At 37.8% G+C, this 20,831-nt stretch overlaps 1 protein-coding gene across 14 annotated transcripts in view; it reads right to left on the bottom strand.

Annotated features, from left to right (window-relative positions):
- MYCBP2 (MYC binding protein 2, E3 ubiquitin protein ligase) overlaps positions 1-20,831 on the bottom strand; it is a 196,087-nt gene that overhangs the window by 153,540 nt on the left and 21,716 nt on the right. For all 14 annotated transcript variants that reach the window (XM_021417056.1, XM_021417087.1, XM_021417072.1 and 11 more), the window contains exons 2-8: positions 19,970-20,045; positions 11,902-12,117; positions 9,699-9,852; positions 5,466-5,662; positions 5,022-5,264; positions 4,706-4,777; positions 703-799 (exon numbers count right to left, since the gene is read on the bottom strand). In XM_021417056.1, the coding sequence (XP_021272731.1) occupies positions 703-799; positions 4,706-4,777; positions 5,022-5,264; positions 5,466-5,662; positions 9,699-9,852; positions 11,902-12,117; positions 19,970-20,045 (1,055 nt within the window). The remainder of the gene's footprint in view (positions 1-702; positions 800-4,705; positions 4,778-5,021; positions 5,265-5,465; positions 5,663-9,698; positions 9,853-11,901; positions 12,118-19,969; positions 20,046-20,831) is intronic.

The following is a 20,831-nucleotide window of genomic DNA, read 5'->3' as shown; positions in this document are numbered from 1 at the left end:
AAAATTATTGGTTTTTTTTTTGAAGTATAGAAGATTAGAGACATATCCTGAGTTTTCAGTCAGTGCTTTCTTATATACATCAGGATGCAACACAGAATCTTTCTTCTGATCAATAAGAATTAGCCTGTCATTTGATACTCTTGTGTCCGATCTGTTTACATGGGTGGCTAACAGATGAGTTTCACCAGGAAGTCTAGGGAAAAACAAACAAACCAAAAGAAAAACAAAACAAAATCTAAACACCACCAATTGAAACATTAGAAGTGCGCTTAATCAGTGTTCTTTAGCGTCCCTCGGTTTTTGGGGCCTATTTCTGCCTATATGAAAAACAAATGACTTCGGCCAGTTTGGACTACCTCCATATAGAAGATACTGGAAACAAAGTTACACCTATGTCAAATGCTCAAAAATTCAAACCAGAAATAAGTAAAAATTCTCTAAGCAGGAAGTTGAGCTCTTAGTCTTACAATTAAGATAACTACACATTCTTAAAAAATACAACATTCTTCCTACAGCATCTGGAGTAGACGCAAGACCTCTAAATGAAATACTGCAACTGGTCTAATGCAGGAAATCAAAGGCATAAAAAAGCAGTTTCTTTCCAATCTCAAAATCTATCATGATTTCTCTTCTGCTTACCTGAAAATACATAGCATGTAAACAGTAAAATATAACTATCTTCTCATATCTGGAGGTTCATACCTGGTAAAGCAACTGTACCGTCCTGCTCCAGAGTTTCAGGATTTATTCTTATGGCTGTCATACTGTGATTGTTTGCATCTCTATATAATAAATAGCCCTAGTAAAAGTAAGAATACATATTGGTATGAAAATATTCTCAAATACATCAAAAGGTACTGTCAAAAAATTAAAGAGTTTTGATTATTATCTTAGACATCGGGTAAAAATTTTTTGAAGCCTTTTATATCAAATATATTTTATTTTGATATTCAGCTTTTTTTTTTCACTAGGATAAAAACTGGAAATTTGGAACCCTCCACACTCTCTGCACACTTTGATCAGTATGCTGATAACTCATACACAGCATGTGAAGCCACATGTAGGAAATCCATTCTTTATACGTGTATAAAATAAAGTTGAAAGCCACAACAAAGAACACTTTTTTGTCCTCATTTTCTAAAATAGTGAAAGATTCACAAGAATTCCATGAAGGAGATACTTTTATTGACCCATATAGTAAAGTGAACATTAATGAATATTAGTAACTGTATTAAAAGACTAGAGAATTTTTCAAAAACGTTAATTAAGTATCTTGACTCCCACTAGGGAGAACATTTTAAGCTCTTCATGAAACAGTTTTTTCAGAAGTACATGATGATTTTGGTGACAGCAGCCATGACACAGAATTCTACATACAATGAGTTATTGTGTTGTTTACCTCCCAGTTCCTAACCAAACCTAGGGGAAGAGATGTACTCAGGACTAATGATTTTCTCTTCCAGTCTCCCTGCAGGTAGAATACCTTCACCTCCTCAAAATTATCTGTCTGGTCAGCAGTCCACATCAATGTTTGCTATATCAAAATATTATCTTCTCTGAGTTCATATGTTGTTTGTTTATTTGCTTTTGTACTTAAGTTTCTCGGTCACCTGCTCTGCTGGCTTCTCAGTAAAAAAGATTTAACTATCTGAAGCTCACATCTGAGGGTTTTTTTATTTATAACCTTGAATGAGTATAGAAACACAAATATGTTGTGGATGTAGCCTAACTAGATGTTAATAAAGCCTTTGACACTGTTTCCCAAATCATTCACCTGGAGAAATTGGCAGCTTATCATGATTTAGATAATATCGTATGTGGTATGTGCTTCACATGTAAAAAACTTGCTGGTTGGCCAGGCCCAGAGACTGGTGAATGGAGTTAAATCCAACTGGTGACCAGCCCCAGGGGTTGGCTTTTCAGACTCTTGTTTAATACCTTTATTGTTGAACTAAACTCTAAGGGATTGAGTGCACCCTCAGTAAGTTTGCAGATGAAACCAAGTGAGAGGAAGTGTTGATCTGCCTGAGGATAAGAAGATCCAGCACAGGGATCCGGACAGTTTGGATTGTCGGGCTAAGGCCAGTGGGATACAGTTCAACAAGGCCAAGTGCCAGATCCTGCATTTTGGTCACAACAATGCTACAGGCTTGGGGCAGAGTGGCTGGAAAGCTGTATGGAGGAAATGGATCTGTGGATGTTGGTTGACAGCCAGCTAAACATGAGCCAGCAGTGTGCCCAGGTATGCTAGTGGCATCCTGGCTTGTATCAGAAATAGTGTAGCAAGAGGGACCAGGAAACCAGGAAAGTGATCATTCCCCTGTACTCGACACTGGTGAGGCCACACCTTGAGTACTGTGTTCAGTTTTGGGTCCCTCACTACAAGAAAGACATCAAGGCCCTGGAGTGTGTCCAAAGAAGGGCACTGAAGCTGGTGAAGGGTCTGGAACACAAGTCTCATGAGGACCTGAGACTGTTTAGTCTGGAGAAGAGGAGGCTCAGGGGAGACTTTATCACTCTCTACAACTACCTAAAAGAAGGTCGTAGCAAGGTTGGGGTCAGCCTCTTTTCCTGAGTAACTAGCAACAGGACAAGTGGTAATGGCCTCAAGTTGTCCCAGGAGAGGTTCATGTTGGATATTAGGAAAAATTTCTTCTCTGAAAGCGTTCAGAGCCCCAGGGAAGTGGAGTCATCATCCTGGACTAGATGATCTTAGAGGTCTTTTCCCAACCTTAATGATTCTATGTTATGCTTTACTTTAATTTTACTTTAGACAGCTTGCATAAGCCCATACTGCTGCATAACAAGCATAGGTGCTATTTACATATTAGGGGCACCTGGCAACTTTGTTCTATCTTTTGAGATCTTGCAATGCCTAGGAACCTTTCAAAGATGTTGAGGAGAGGGTAGGAACACTTGGGGAAACCACATTTAGAAAATATTTCTGCTATAAAAGCAGCTACAGGAAAAGATGAAGATTACTTAATGGCACTTATGAACGTATTCATTAAATGCAACTGAGGCCAAGCAAATTAGAATTCACCTGGAGGTTTCCAGAGGCCAATTTGAATAATGACTAAATCACAATTCTGATAATGGCAGTGTCATACTAAGAGATTTGACAGTGGCTTACATTTGCTTGAAGCGTGACTGGTCTCAGGTGGGGATTCTACACATCTGAAAATGGATGCATTTCACAGGGTGAAGCCTAACCTCTAAATATCTAGAGCCTAGATAAAAAGCCTAACCTCAAAATATCTTCGTTTGCTATATTCAGAGACTCCAACTACAATCACCTAACGTAGACAGACAGATGGATAGATCTGACTCTCTTTCTTCCTTCTAAACTATTTAAATTTTTCTGGATAAATCATCCTGAGATGAGGAAAAGAAACTACACAGACTAGGAAAAAATGTGAACAGCATTAATGTAGATAGTAAAGCTTTAGTTTAAAATAATTTGCATGATGAAATAAGAAAAATCACTTGAACTTGAGCTGACTTAACCAAGCACCTGAACGGAAATGAGACTGAGGACACTCTTATTTATGTGAAGTAAATGAAACTTGTGCACCTTCACATATACATAACCCCCCTGACTGAGTTTTAAACAGCTAGCAGTGCCTTCGCTTGGGCACAATTGCTGTGTGACTGCATACAGCTATATAAGCATAGCATGAAAAGAATAACATGCAATATATTTATAGCTAGGTACAGACTGTGCAAATGTGTCATTGAATATAAAGAAACTTTATGGACCTTAATCCTTTCCAGAGTGACAAAAAAGGCTCCTGAACAAATGCATCATCATGCATTTGTATTGCACTGGTGTACCTTTAGATAATATATCTATTTTACTACTAAAGAAAATAAATGTTTATATATATATATGATAACTATGATAATAGCAGTAATTTTTGAAGTTACGGCAAGGATATATATGGTTTCATGCAAGGACAATGAGATCACTTGGTTAACAATAAATGTACAATAAAAATTTAGTTCAAAAACGTAGAAAACTCAGAATTCTCTCAATGTATTTATTTTCTGAAAACATCCAGTGCTAATAACAGGATTCTGAAAACAAACAAACAAAAAAAAACACATCGAAACTATTTCTATAATGAACTGTAATGGTGTAAGAAAAGTTTCTTGATTCTCCATAAATTGACCCTAAATAAACCAAAGCATCCAAACATAGTTAACATTTCCTGGAGTTAAGATCAACAATATGTCTCCTTATGGTTTATGCACCCCTCAATCCTCAGTCAACCAAACAGTATTTCCGTGTTTTGCTGCAAATGTGTTAAAACAATTCATTTTTGCAAATAGATATTATAAGCATTTGTTACGCTACTTTGTTGCATTAGATATTTATATCCACCAAATTCATTATTTAAGAAGTAAACATCAATTAAGTGTGACTGCACAATTCAAAAATTTAAAATGTTAAAATCATATTTAAGAACTGGCAAGTGAGAAGTGACGATGTAAATAAATGACACTTTTCATTATTCCTTTCTATATTCATCTATAAGATGTTCCTTATCTTCCACAATAATTTAAAAGTCAGCACCAAACAAATAGTAAGTAAAGCCAAAGGAGCAATGCAGTTTCTATGTAAGCTAACTCTAGGTCATGCTGTACTTAAACTACTCTATGGAGAGCGGGGAGCATATGTGTTAAGTTTCAAGTATTCACCTACCTGAGCATAGCCTAACCAAGACTTCTTTTCCTTTCTGTTTTTGATGCGAGATGTAGAATTGTATATATGGCCCTGGAAAGCAGAAAAAGTTGTTAAGCACATCTCAGAATGACCATTTTATAAAATAATCATTTATAATCTAAACAACATATTGAGAAATGTAAACGGTAAGAAAATGCTGTAAAGCTCGCAGAAATCATCAGAAAAAATATAGACAAACCGTAGAACTGTAAGCTACAAAAGATTCTCAGTGGAATTGGGACATCTTAAAAACTTGTATTTTAACCGTCATTCACCGTACAAGAAATAACATTACCCTCACTGTCCCGCTATATCCAGAGCCAATTTTGTAAAGTCCATCTTTACATAAGAGATAGAGAAAGAAACCATCACTCTGAAGTAGGCACTGGTCATCTTCATCTACAGATATTTCTTTCAATGGCCATTTGTGCATCAAGGCTGCCTTCTTTATCCCATTACTGAACCAGTCCTGGATTTGGATTTTGCCCACCAGAACTGCCTGCACACTCCGCTGAAGGGAGTTTAAAATTGTTGGCACCTAAAAACAGTAAAAGAAATAGTGAAAAAACATGCTTGTTTTCAAATGTTCTATTTTCAGTTCTATCTCCAACTTAAGAGGCAAAAAGAAATATCTACTTTTACCTCAAAAAAGCAAGAAAAAAATAACTGAATTTGCACATTAGATCTCAGAATTCATATACACAAAATTTCCAGATATGGAGAAGTTTTAGTACACAACCTGAATAGTTTGACATGCGTGGCTGCCATTATTGGTGAGGATAGCAGAGATTGCTTGCAATGTTCTTCCTGTCTCCCCCCATGCAGCTACCAAACTGAAGAGGCAAGCACAGGAAAGTGCTGTTAAGGACTGTCCTGTACTGTCGTTCATTCCCGTGCTACGGACAGTTATCTCCAGAAGAAGCTGAAACAGGGATTCTGCAGAAAAAACACAGCAATTCAACAGACACATCACAAAACTATACTAAACAATTTGCCAATCAATGGGAAATTAATTTGGAACTTACAGAATACATGGTATCTTTCCTCAGTCATTAAGCTTAGCCTTACTTCCAGAGAGAAGAGAAAGCACCTGTTAAGCCTAAAATAATCATCCTTAAATTGACTTTCTTTTTCACCCAGAAAAAAAGAAAATCTAAAAATCACAAGGAAGAACAAGAAAAATCTCAAGTCTTTCTGATACAGTTGAGCACAACAGTAAGTGATGAAGGAGTTACTTTACCTGCCTATTCAGTCTACCTCATCACTGAGATGTGTAGGTTTCCACAGGTCTTGCCTAATCTTTATGATCATTACCCATATTGGAACACACCCTATTCTTCAGAAATGAGCATTTCAAGTTACAGCTTGAAAATTATTTTGGATCATATGCAATTTTTCAAGTACTGTTCACAATGCTTGAAAGGCTAAATATCTGTAACAATCAAGGTGTGAACAGAAATCTACCTCAATTTTTGTGCACGCTGGAATTATGTGGCAAAGTTTTGGTAGTGGGGGGCTGCAGGTGCGACCTCTGTGATAAAAGCCAGCTCCAATTGCTCTAAAAGGGACCCACCACTGGCCAAAGCTGAGCCATGAACAGTGCTGGGTGTGCCTCTGGGAAAGTAGAGTTAAGAAAGGGAAAAAGTGCTGTGCAATTGCAACTGGGAGAGAAGAGTGAGAAATGTGAGACAAACAGCCCTGCAGTCACCAAAGTCAATTCAGAAGGGCAGGAGGCACTGCAGGTGCCAGAGGAGAAGTTCCCTGCAGCCCATGGAGAGGCCCATGGTGGAGCAGTCTGTACGCCTGCAGCACATGGAGGACAGTACAGGGGCAGGTGGATGTGGACAGAAGGAGGCTGCAGCCTGTGAAAAACCCATACAGGAGCAGGTTGTTGGCAAGAACTATAGCCCGTGGAGAGGAGCACACGCTGGAGCAGGTTTTCTGGCAGCAACTGCAGCCCTGTGTGAGACTTGTGCTTGAGTAGTCTATTTCCGAAGGACTACAGTATGCCACAGGAACAGATTCACGCATGAGCAGTTCTTAAAGAACCATGGCCTACGAGAAGCACCATGGGCCCACACTGGAGCAATCGGTGAAGGACTTGTATCCTGTCGGAAGGACTCCATGTAGGAGCAGTGGAAGAATGTGAGCAGGAAGAAGTAGCAAAGAGGAAGCGTGTCCTGGTTCCAGCTGGGACAGAGTTGATTTTTTTTCTTCATAGCATCTGGTATGATGCTATGTTTTGGCTTTGGGAGAAAAACAATGCTGATAACACACCAAAGTATTAGTTGCTGTGAAGCAGCATTGCACAAAGCCAAGGACATTTCAGCTTCTTGTACTGTCCTGGCAGCAAAGGGGCCTCGGGGTACAAGGAGCTGAGAGGAGACAGAAGGAGGACAGCTGACCTAACCTGGCCAAAGTGATATCCCATACCACATGACAACATGTGAGGAAACCATAAAATTGAAGAGTTGGCCGGGGCGCTGAGACTGCTCAGTGACTGGCTAGGCACTGGTTGGCAGGTATTGAGCAATTTCATAGAATCATAGAATCCTTAGAGTTGAAAGGGACCATTAAAGGTCATCTAGTCCAACTCCTCTGCAACGAACAGGGACACCTACAGCTACATCAGGTTGCCCAGGGCCTGATTCAGCCTCACCTTGAAAGTCTCCAGGGACGGGGCATCAACCACATCTCTGGGCAACATGTTCCAGTGCCTCACCACCCTCACTATAAAAGACTCCTTCCTTATATCTAACCTAAATCTACCCCATTCAAGCTTGAAACCATTTCCTCTTGTCCTATAACAGATCCTGCTAAAGAGTTTGTTCCTTTCTTTCCTGTAGCTTCCCTTTAGATACTCTAAGGCTGCTATCAGGTCACTTTGCAGTCTTCTCTTCTCCAGGCTGAACAGCCCCAGCTCTTTCAGCCTGTCATCGTAGGAGAGGTGTTCCGTTCCATGCATCCTTTTTGTGGACCTCCTCTGGACATGCTCCAGCAGTGCACGTCTCTCCTGTACTGAGGACTCCACATCTGGACATAGTACTCCAGTTGAGGCCTCACCAGCACAGAGTAGAGGGGCAGGATCACCTCCCTTGACCTGTTGGCCATGCTTCTTTTCATGCAGCCCAGGATACAGCTGGCTTTCCAGGCTGCAAGGGTACATTGCTGGCTCATGTCCAGCTTCCCATCCACCAGTACCCCAGATCTTTTACAGCAGGGCTGCGCTCAATCCTTTCATCTCCCAATTTGTATTGGTAGCAGATGTTGCCTCAACCCAGGTGCAACATCTTGTATTTGGATTTGTTGAAGCTCATGAGAACCACCTGGGCCCACTGCTCAAGCCTGTCTAGGTCCCTCTGAATGGCATCCCATCCCTTTGGTGTGTTGACCGCATCCCATAGCTTGGTGTCATCAGCAAACTTGCTGAGAGTGCACTTGACCCCACTGTCAATGTCATAGATGAAGATACTGAAGAGTATCGGTCCCAGCACTAACCCCTGGTGGACACCATTCACCACCAGACGCTGAGCCACTGACCACCACTCTCTGGACTCAATCCTGCAGCCAGTTCTTCGTCCATTGAACAGTCCACCCATCAAATCCATATATTTCCTATTTGGAGAGAAGGATGTTGTGGGGTACCATGTCAAAGGCCTCACTGAAGTCTAAATAGATGACATCAGTGTCTCTTCCCTTGTCCACTGATGTAGTATGGATGTAGTTACACCACCATAAAAGGCCACTAGGTTGGTCAAGCAGGATTTGCCCTTGGTGAAGCCATGCTGGTTCTCCCGTATCACCTCCCTGTCTTCCATGTGCCTTAGTGTAGCTTCCAGGAGGATCTGCTCCATGATCTTACCTGGCACAGAGGTGAGGCTGACAGGCTGGCAGTTCCCGGGGTCATCCTTTTTACCTTTCTTAAAAATGGGTGTGAAGGTGCCTTTTTTCCAGTCACCAGGGACTTCACCTGATTGCCACGACTTGTAAAATATCATTGAGAGTGGCTTGGCAACTACATCAGCTAATTCCCTTAGGACTGTGGGATGCATCTCATTGGGACCCATAGACTTGTGGATGCTCAAGCTCTTCAGGTGGTCAGGAACCTGACAGCCGTTTACAGTGAAAGGGACATTGCTTCCCCAATCCTCTCCTACCAAATCAAACATTTGAGGGCTGTGCGACGAGCAGTTATCAGAGAAGACTGAGGCCAAAAGGTTGTTAAGTACCTCAGCCATCTCCTTGTCTGTTGTTATTTATTTATTTATTTTAATATCAACCCAGGAGTTCTACACTGGTTTTCCCAATTGTTTCCCTCATCCCACTGGGAAAGAGGAGAGAGTGAATAGCTGTGTAGTACTGAGCTGTCAGTTGGGTTAAACCACAACAAAGTGTTATGAATTGACCACAATCTCCATTCCCCTGCACCACTCAAAATACGGGAAAAAGGTAGAAGAACTGAGACTGAAGTTGAGCCTAGGAAGAAGAGGAGTTGAGGGGGAAGTGCTTTTAGTTTGCTCTCACTATCCTACTCTATTTGTTTAGCAGCTTTATATAAATCACAACATGAAACAGCTAAGCTAAGGAATACAACAGTAGACTGCAACAAAAATTCACTACAGAATCTTATCTTTCCAGTAAGACCAAGCATTTTATAGGTTCAGTAAGGCAAGTGAATCATAAGACTGTCAGGTTTATGCTTCAGTTAAACTCTACATTACACAACAAAATATGACATTTTGCCAACATTTCTGTTCTACAAAAGATTAATGCTGAGAAATACTGATTACAGACATCATAACGGAATTTACACTCCAGAATAAAGTCAGTCACTCAGGAAAAGAAAACAAGCACTAACAAACATATTAATTAAAGAAAAAAATCTTCCTGTATCAGAAAAACTTGCTAGGAACTACTTTTTTTCAGTTGAACACAGTAATAGATGGGGAGGTGGGGAAGAATGAGACATTACCTAATACTTCAGGAGGCTCTGACTGCAGGCCTTCTGGTTGCTGTCCCTGAAGCACATTAAGTAGGGCTTGTAGGCTCCTGAGACACAAGGATGGATGAGAAAATCTGGTCTCCTTAATCAGTTCAAAAACTTCACACAATCCAACTTCAATGATCTAAAAAAAAAAAAAAAAAGTACAGATATTTTACAATATCTGTTCATATGACCATTTTGGATCCCCATCAATTAGGGTACATCCAAACGCTGACATAACAAAATAGTTCTCTGAATAACACTATGTAATATAGAATATGATAATTAAAAAAAAAATCAAAACCGCACATGTACCAGTAAATATTAAAAAGGAATGATGAGATTATATGAAAGAGCATATCTAAGCAGAGTTAACAGTACCCTGAAAAATAAGGAAAGTTTCAATTTTTTGGACAGTGTAAGACAAACTCCCAGCCCTTCTGCTTTCTATTCAGTTCATATTTGATTTGACATACCATTTTTTCCTCTTTATTATCACTCATTAATGTGAGCCAACAAGTAAGAACTGAGTTGCAGCAGGAGTTCCTACTCCAGCTATGGGTCAGAGTATATTTGACAGCTGATACTGGAAGCACTGGTACCTTCCTCTCCAAAGACTCTGAGATTTTATTTGTGACAATAAAAAAGGAAGTTAATTACCTGTCAAGAAAGCTCCATATGTTCTTATCACAGACACACCTCATGGGAAATAAAACAGCATCTGTAAGAGCGCTGTTACAGCGCCCCTTAGCTTCCCCTTTCAGCATTCCTGATTATTCTTAGATTATACTAATGTTTCTTTCTACTGACTGTTCCATTCGCTGCTGTCTCAAAGTCAGTAGTTTCAACAATTATGAAGATGAAAGAAAAGTGAGCAGGATTATCTCATTACAAATAAGTAAGCATATCTACAAAAGTTAACTCTGTGTTTCTATTACAAAAATAACATTAAGGCTAAGATGTCAACAGAAGAGCCTTAAAGTCTAGAGTATCTGATTCACCCTTGACTAAAAGCTAAAGAAGAGTGAAATGTGAAAACAAATAAAATTGTTAATGGAACTGCCATTCAACAAAACGGATCTGTTCTGATAGCCAGCGATAACATATACTGGATGCTTTGTAATTGTCTTCTCTGTCCTTCAATTTATTTCAATTGCTATCTTTCAGAAGTTATCATTTTACAACCTGTTTGATTTTTGGAGGAAGAAAAGAAGCAAAAATCAAATCAAGTCTTCAACAGCAATTTTCACGCAAATTACACCTCAGGTTTCATACCATAAAATGAACAGGGGAAAACACATTTATGGAATCTACAGGGAATAAAAATCTGATCATGCAGGCTAAAGAATACATAGGATATTTTTAGAAATCTTATCACTGAAAAAAAAAAGCATATCCAAATAAACTGAGACGTTCATTCTGTTATTCCCAGTCTTCAGACAGAAGACTAATAGCTGGAGAAAGCAGTGAACCTAACACATGAAAAACAGCAGAGAAAGTAATTTGGTAAGCTTGTAGTAACTAACTTGTCATCAACTATACATAGTACCACTGGGATTTATCCTGATCTATACACATTCTTGTTTTAGTGTAATCTGACCTACTGTCAATTAAATGAAGTATTTTTGAGAACAAAAAGCAACCCAATACTATGAAACACAAATTACTAACTTTAACAGTTCTGCAGTTTAGCACTGGAGAACCTGGAATTGCAGAAATAGTGGTTATACTTTTAATATGATTTTTGCCTCACTGTCAAACTCAAAAATTAAGAAATTTGAGGTTGCAACAAGCATTTAAGTCATTGCTGAATAAGTAAAAGTTATTGAATTCTTTGATATTTTACAACTTCTTTGCTAAAAAAAATGAATAGTTTGGAAGAACACAGATTTTCATCAATTTTATATTTCCTATAATAACTGTAACCAAATATCTCATTCAATTTTCTGTTTTGAGAAAGTAAAACTGAAGTCTCTTATTGAGAGTATTCCTACCTTTTCTTTTTCTAACCCATCTTTTTTTGAAACTACACCATTCCATGCCTCTTACTGATATATTCTCTAGCACATTTAATAACATTATCCTTTTAGTTTCCACTCACAAGTATCCTGCCCATCCACTGGTAAGTCTCCACCAACATAACCTAATAACTTCAGACTACATATGTGGTACATTTTAAGGAGTTACTTGCCTTTGGAAGTTTAATAGGTGGCTCTTTGGATTCCTCCTCTTCATCACTGTCCGAATCTCCACTCTGTACACTGTTCTTTGAAGTCAAAGAGACAGATGCTTCCTTTTTTTGCCACTCCAATACACAATGCCGGACATTGCAGTAAACATTAAAAGCTGAAGGGTTGCTATGTAATCTGATATCTGGTATGGTTATTGTACTCTCTAGGTTTTCCGTCTGAAAAACAACAACAAGATTGAATTTTAATAAAGAGAAAAAATCTGGCTTGTGGTTTATTTGAAGTTTCAAACTTTGCTTAATTTGTTGTCTCAACAAAGACTCAGTAATTTTTGCTGTTCAAATGGTTTTCAAACTGGTGATTGAACTTCCTTGTTGAGACGTGAATCATATTTCAGGCACAGAAGAAAGGAGGAAGAGGGAGAAACTTCACTATACTCCATCTGGCTTTAGTCCCTCTTCTCGCAATGTGATGAGGAAACTGAGATGGAAAATGCTAAGAGCCAAGGGCAGTGCAGGCTACAGAAAGGTCCAAATCTGTGCCACAGACAAATGACTAGTAGAACTTTGAATTTATCTTCATATCAGTTTTAGTATTATTAATGAACTTTAAAATGGATTATTTACTGTAGTTGTTAATTTTAATCTATTAGTAAGTAAAGATTTAAGCTGTTTGCTAAATGCATATTAGAAACTGAAGATAGCATTAATTGATTTGTCAATTTAATTGATTAAATAAAACAAATGGCAGGAGCTGTGCATAATAACTTTACACAGATAGAAAATTAATGAAAATCTAATGGACAAACTACTTATCAAAAGAAACCTGTAGAGACCTGTGCGGTAACAGGACACCACCTTGTCTTCAGAAGCTCTGAACCACAAAGTAAGAGTTGGGAAACTGTTTGGAGAAACTGTCATTAGCTACACCCTGTCCTATGCTTCGCCAGTTATCTACAATTGGTATGCTACTGCCAGCCACTCCTGAGACACAGAAGAACCACAGGACTCTCATTAAACTTGGAAAAATATTAGGAAAAAACATTTTAGGTTCTGCTGCATACTATCCCTTTCTGCAATAATAAAATAAGGTAGGACAAAAGAAGACTTTAAAACAACCAAAATCCTCAACCAAAGCAGTCAGGGTTATACTTTCTCTTAGGCTGCAAACTACCAAAAACTAGGCTGGTCCAAAACAAAACAAAACAAAACAAAAAACAGACTTAAGATATATGGTGTGTCTGTAAGGAATTCCCTATAACATCTTGGTGTAGATAAAACGTACAAAGTAAGGAGGGAAAACCTAGGTTAAGAATGTAGGACAACCTCACTTGAACAAGTCTGGAAAAATCTGGGGGATGATTAGACTAGTCAAGGTCACGACTACCTTCATAAGGGTATTTTGTTTGGTTTGTTGTATTCTTTAGATGTGGTGAACATGGAGGGCTTTTGCCTTCTCCTTTCTCTAAATGAGGATAGATATTGTGAAAGTATGCATTCATTAGGCATGGGAGTACACAGCGAATTTTATAACAGTGATTTGGAAAAGATTGCAGTGGAAATACACATAGAGAGCAGGGATTGGAAAAAAGGACCATAAACTAGCAGAAGTTAAGAGGAAAGATGTTTGAGAAAGAGTGAATAAGAAGGTATTTGAAAGGGATGGTTTATTTTTCTATGGTAGCCACAACTTTGAACATTGAAACTCAGTAATGAATCGTAATAAATTTTTTTCCTGCACATGTTTTAATTATTTGCAGAAATGACACAGGGGAGGACAATCACAGGCAGGACAATCAGAGTACTTAATATCATACACTGCAAAACTTAAAAGAAAATTCAAAACAACTTAATATTTCATTGTTTACACAATTTATTTTTATTTTTGACTTAAGTATTATTCTAACCATAGTGGTATATATTTGCATAACCTTTCTTTCCGTAATTATTACAAAATTATTACAAGCTGAGACATTAAGAAACAAGGATTTACACCATTTTATTCAATGCAGTGAGCTAATTTTTCTTACTTGAGTCAGCGTTAGCAGTAATGCACAAAAAACACGAAGAGAACGTGAAAAAATAAGATAAGAAATTACCTAGAGAGAAAATGCAGATTTTTTTTAAGCACAACAGAACTTCTGCCATTAAAGATTGAAAGGCAACATAACTTAGTCCTTTTTCAACATAAATATCCCTAAACTATTAAAGATGCTATTAAAAAAATGATACTGCACAGCACTGTAAGTCAAGATACAGGCTGCTGTGTTACTCCAGTTTCAAACTGAGTACAAATCGATTTACACTGGTATCAATGATGAGGACTATTACATACCTTAGAATTCATTTGGCATCAGAAAATTGAAAGGTTATAACATACGACTCTTTTCCCCGAGAAATATTTGTATACACATCCCAAGATTTTTGTAAGTGTTGATAAAACAAATACACAATATCAGCTTTCAGCTTGAATGCTAACTCAGTTGAATTCCCCACACTAAGAAAAAAAATAGTAAATTTACTAGGCATTTTCCTATTTTACTGATAAATGATTAGAGGAAAATAAAAATATCAGGGTCATCTGAAATACCTCTATCTGAAGTTCACTCATCTAATTAGTATCATGTATCGCAATTACAACTTCAGCAATGAGCTTCCAGTTTCTTCTTGCCAGGAGTTCAGCTTAGTTTTTATTCCAGATCAGTTTAAGTTCTGGAGCAGTTCTGAGTTCTGTAGCTCAGAGGCACCTCTTCTGAAATGGGTTGGCCAAATCATCTCACCAGCACAGATAATTTTAGACATTACAGTGCTAGATAAAATATCAATGCCTGTTCTCTTGCCTATTAATAATAAGCTGACTAATTTTCAAAAATAAACTCATTCCTTATTCTCAATACTTCACTATTAAAAAGTTTCTTACCTAATGCTTTAGCTTTTAAACAGTTAGCACTTCAATCACTCTCTTTAATTCTACACTCTTCTGCGAAAGTACACTACAGCCAAAAATATCCCATATAGACTTTACTACAGGCATTCCCTAAACAGACAGTATAGCATTAGAATGAGTCAGAGCTAGAATTACATAGCTGTGATGTAGACCTACTGTTTGCATTTGTCTTGCTTCATATTTCCACTTCTCTCACAATACCTTGTTTCTGAAAATTGCAAATTCTATGAAACAAGGAGCATCCTATCCTCCATTTGCTACACACTTGACAAATATAGCCACAATCGTGATAAGCCCCTTAAGAATAATCTTGAAATACACTATCTCCTTTTGGCAGTTTAAAACCACTGGCCTTCTGACTCCACTAAATAAATCCACTTTTGAACAATAAGCTGCTCTGTTGATAGAATAGGTTAGAACTGAAGGATAAATGTAACTTTAATTGTTTACTATCCTTTATTTAGAGGAAAAAACTAAACTAAAATAAAAGCAAATGTATACCAATATTTAGCACTTATCAAGGCAAAAGAAAGGTGCTCAGTAAAAACAAGACACATCGTTCCATGTCGGAGAGTAGAAAGGGTACCTGTGATCCTCAAGTTCTTCCTTCTCTCTGCAAACTCTATCATAAGATAAAAACCACTGATAATTTATTGGTAATCAATTTGCTCAAGTCTTTCAGTGGCTTTAACTTCGGTGATTATAGTTATCAGAATATTTGTAGTTTCCTGTCACAAAACTATCTGTTTGATAGGTTATATAAGAAACATTTTCTTAGATTTCTTTTACAAACATAGAGATAGAACTGGTATATTAAAGCAATAATTTTCTGCTTTCCTAGTTCAAATGTTCACTCAGCAAGCTTTTTTTCCCCGTCTTTTCAATTTGTCTTACTTGCTCCCCCAATCCCTGCCTTGAAGTTCAGAGACACGAGAGATGTGAGAAGCCTGAATGCCAATGAAGACTGAAGCAAAGAACTTCTTGAGTACCTCATCCTTCTCCATATCTGTTGAAGCCAGTTCTCTCTTCTCATTTATCAGAAGGTGTACAGTCTCTTTGCCTGTATCTCTTCTGACCAACGTACCTGTAGAATCCCTTCCTTCTTGTTATTTTTCATATATTTTGCCAAGTTCAGTTCCATCTCTGCTTTGGCTTTCCTGATCACATCTCTGCACATCCAGACAGCATCCCTGTATTCTTCCTAGGCCACACATCCCTGCTTCCACTGCCTGTACATTTCCTTCTCACCCTTAATTTGATCATCAGGTCCTTGCTTGGCCATGCTGGCTCTGCCTTATTTCTTATGCTGGGGGATGGAGAGCTCTTGTGCTCTCAGAAAGGTGTTCCTAAAGTGCTGCCAGCTCACTCTAAGTTCTAAAGAAGGCTTCCCAGGGGGATACCATCCAACAGTTCCTTAAACAGCTAGAAGTTCGCTCTCCTGAAGTTCAGGGTCCTGATTCCACTCTTTGCCAGGCCCCTATTCCTCAAGACCACAAGCTCAACCAGGGTAGGGTTGCTACAGCCCAGACTGCCTCCAATCTCCTCTGCATTGCTGCACACGAGGTCCAGCAATGCTTCATCTCTGGTTGGTTTGTCCAATATCTGGACCGGGAAGTTATCCTCAACAGACTCCAGGAATCTCCAGGATTGCTTGCAGCCTACCATGTCATTTTCCCAGCAGATGTCCGAGTGTTTAAAATCCCCCACTAGGATGAGAGCCTCTGAGTGTGATGCCTCTTGTAGTTGAAGAAAGAAGGCCTCATCCACAGGCTCCCATTGATCAGGTGGCCTGTAGTAGTTCCTGACCAACAGATGTCCTTTATTGGTGCGGTTGCAAATTTTAACGCACAAGCTCTCAGAGCCATGAGCAAGCTCTCAGAGGCAGCTCTTCACAATGTATCCACTTCTTAACATAGAAGGCAACTCCCTCACTCACCCTGCTTTGGTTATCCCTTCTAAAAATCTTGTAGCCTTCAATTGTTATATTCCAGTTGAAATGGTTGTCTTCATAAAATGGAGCAACTAGACTTACTAGCACTCTTCTCAGTTAGCCATCTGTAATGTTCTAATACATGCAAGGAAAGAAGTGGGAAAAACAGAACCCTCTGGTCTTTTTTAAACTTTTTCCCACCCAAACAACCTCAATTACCAAAAGATGAAATCCAAACATAGCTTATTTTCTGACCAGTTTATTTCCTTCCTCTTCAACCAGGTAACTGCAAGAATGGCTTACTCTCAGATGTGACAGAAATAGATATCTAACAGAGGAAAGCTAATCTGTTGTTAAAGATGGTAAACTTAAACATCTGATCTAACCTGTGTGTAGCACAAAATATAAAACCTACCTAAATTCCTCAAATACTTCAAACATCATTTAGAAAGGAGTTGAGGTTGAAATACCAGGTAAAAAAAACAGAAGCCAGTGAGAACATTGCCAAATTATTGATATGTTTTTAAAGAGACAAATGTTTATCTCATCTGATTTACTTTTTACATCCAATCACCAGTTTACAATATTTTTTTCTGCTACGTGAACAGTCCTGTCCCAAAATTTTATTCCTTATGTTTGTATTAAGCTCAATAAATTAGAGTTTAGAACTTCTGCATAAACTAAACAGGTGAATGCATCTCATTCAAAGCACGTTCTCCTCCTCAGGCAATCTCCAATTTTTCATAGTAGTGCTGAATTTAGGTCTAATATTCACATATTCATTTTCTGTGTAAAAAATATTTTATTGCTAAAGCCAAAACACACCAAATTCACACGGAAAACTTAATTTTATCTTATTTTTTTTAAAAAAGATACTAAACTCCAAAATCAGAAGTTAAAAGTGGCTTATATACAAGTGACTACAACATGACCCCAGCTTCATAACAGAATAAGGTCCAAACCACTGGGCTGTAGAAGACACCAATTAATTTTTACCCTTAAAATGTTACAATATGAGTGCCTAAATGGTAAAACTAATTTCTGATTTCTCAATAATGATTTTTTTTGTTATCCCCTCTTCAATTACTCAGTCTTCTCTTATTCAATTGTCATTTTTAGTAAGTGCAGTGTATAGGTAAAATTTTGTGGGGTTCCTTAAGCTTATTCTTAATTTAAGGCCTTCCCCATCCTCTAAAAGCATAGTAAGAGAAAGCTGCCATCTATGTTTAAACTCCAGTTGATATAAAGTAAACTGATCTCTGCAATTTCTTCTCTTCAGAATGAAAAGCTCATCACTTCAGGACGATCTGCTCTATTATGAGACTTTAATGGAAATCCAGGTTTTCCTAAAACAACACGTCCGTTGTCAGACATTCCCATGCAAAAATGATCATAAAGCTTTTTCTGCACTGGTAAGCATAGGGATACATTGAAAAGCACTATGGGGATGAAAGAAAACAAAACAAAATCACCACCAACAACAAATCATTTTGTCCACAAATAAAGTTTAATAGTCTAAAGAAATGAAATCAATTTTATTTTTCAGGAAATATTCAATTTCCTGCTATCAAGCAGGAGTAAGCTGGAGTGCTTTTCTACACCTCTGTATCTCAGGACATGAGATATACAACATGAAATACGACTGTTTTGTCCACCTTAAAGACGGCACAGAATAGAGGCATACAAAATAGAAACATGCTAAAACCCATTACGACTTTCCAAGAGTGGAAAAATTCCACCTAGCATTTCATGCAGAAGCTGTTTTAAATCTAAGAAAAATCTTGGAAACAACCCTTCCTAGTCACAATGTGCAAGATGATTGTTTAGTGCCATATTTATAACTACTGGCAAGAGCCAGGCTTTAATACATTCATGTCTTCTCTGGCCAATCAGAAAGGATAAATCCATTTATCCAATGCAAATGAATCCAAGAAATATATTGGACTGTGAAACTTGTGGGGAACAAGCAATTCTAGATTTAGTTTCCTATTTAGTAGTTTAACTAGGGCACAACTATGCAAAAAGGCAAGTTTCCCTTCATATAGTAACCATGATTAAAAATGAAGAGTTAACTTATTATAAAAGCACACATTTCTGTCACCAGCCAGAACATACAAAGACGAAGGATATCCTGCACTGTTTCCTCTGATTTCTAATTTGTTTTTCTGTGTTGTTATTGAGTTTGATAAAAAGAATGAAGGAAACAAGACTAAAAACTTTAATTTCTCTGTGACTGAAAATAAAGTTAAAAATTTCGTTTGGACTAGAAATACTTACTGTCCAGCACTGAAAAGAAAAGTTTTGAAGATAAGTCTCTTCTGTGCCCTAGTCTGGAGCTGCATTACTTGAGATAAGCAGAACAATCTAGCAAGTATCCAAAAGGCAATACTAAATTAAGAGATTAGAAGGCTTGCTTCACCCTCCCAAAGTCATCTGCCTTGAGACAGAGTAACTACAGGATGTATGGCAAATAGGGATAAGATGGTCAAAGCAATCTACAGCTTACTGGTATTATAGGGACATTCAACTGACTAGAAAGCGTTTTCACTGGTTATTTCAGTGGTACCGTCCTGCAAAACCATTCTACAGATGAGCTTCTTTCTCTTTACTGATTATAATCAAAATCTAGGAAGAATCCTCCAGGCCTACAGTAAGCCTTCATGAAAATCCCTCCAAAACTCTGCTTTGAACAGAGAAATAATGGGTCTCCAATAGAGAACGATTACAGCAAAGCAATAATTTAAAATACTGTCACTTGCCTAGATTTCTGCAAGTAAAACGTGTAAACATTTTGATTAAGCACACTGTACTGCTCCTGGCACTTAAGTGATGGGTGCAGGTGAGAAAATATCAATAGAAACTGTTAAGTTTCTGTTCCACTAGGGAGAAATTTTCAAGGATAACTATGAATTCCTTAGACATAGAGTGCTCCCTTTCTCTTCAACCGACATGGACATAACTCTGTAGCAGTAGTCTCCAGCTCCTGGCTAGACGTGCATCTCTTAAAATTTAACTATAAATCAGTACTGTTTTAGCTACATTTATACTCCATGAACTGGAGAAACAAAAACACTGTTCATATCCAATTGCGTTTGCTACCAATGCTCAGCATAAAATAAAAAGATTAACATTGCTTAAATTAAAATTATTTCATTTTTTCAGGCAGAACTTTTTAAAGTTAGTTACAGACGTACCTTGTTGCGTGTTTTTACTTTTAATTTAGTCTTCTGTTTCCTTTTCAATTTTTTCTTGCTAAAAAGTTTCTTACTCCTGAAAAAAGAGGAGAAAACCCATGAGAATAAAATAATTAAAATTCCTTCCTCTCCTCATAGTAAACAGCAACATTAGGAAATAAAATATTGTCATAAGTCCTCTAAAACTTTTTTTCCTAAGGGGAAGAACCGATAAATTTCAGAGTATAAATCAGAGGTCGTTAACACAATGCTTTTCTACTGGATCAAAGATTTTTATTTTCAATATTTTAAGAAGAATATAAGCTAGAACTGGAAAAAAAAAAAATCAAACATCTCCATTTTGTATTTTTACCCTACTGCTCCTATTGCAAGTCGATTAATATAATATACCGATACCAGAAGTGAGAAGACACATTTTGTGAACACTTTACCAAGCCTTCCAATACAAAAAGATAGCTTTAATAAAGCATCATTTGGCAGAGAATTCAAGTGATGGAAGAAACTGCAACTTTTGAACATGTATGTTTTTAAACTTGTGTGTTCTTCTTCCACCCTCAATTTACAGACTTTTTATTTCCACCCCTTCACGCTACAGCTCCAGCTAACACATGCTCCTCTAATTCTCTTCTGCCCACATCTCATTCCTACCACATTCTTTTTCTTCTCCAATTTATTATCCAGTTTAAAAAAAAACAGCAACAAAAAAATACACAAAGAAGATACACAAAGAATAAAAGACACTGTACACATGCCATTACCAAGATTATTCTGCTTGAGATGTATGCATTTTAACTTACTCTACATTTCTACTCTGTTCAGACTACAAGCACTCCGCGAAAAAAAAGAAATGTTATCTGCTTAG

This window comes from Numida meleagris, chromosome 1 (genome assembly GCF_002078875.1).
Source record: "Numida meleagris isolate 19003 breed g44 Domestic line chromosome 1, NumMel1.0, whole genome shotgun sequence".
NCBI classification, from domain to species: domain Eukaryota; kingdom Metazoa; phylum Chordata; class Aves; order Galliformes; family Numididae; genus Numida; species Numida meleagris.
The sequence above is the reverse complement of the archived record's forward strand: the minus strand, read 5'-3'. Positions and strand labels throughout refer to the sequence as shown.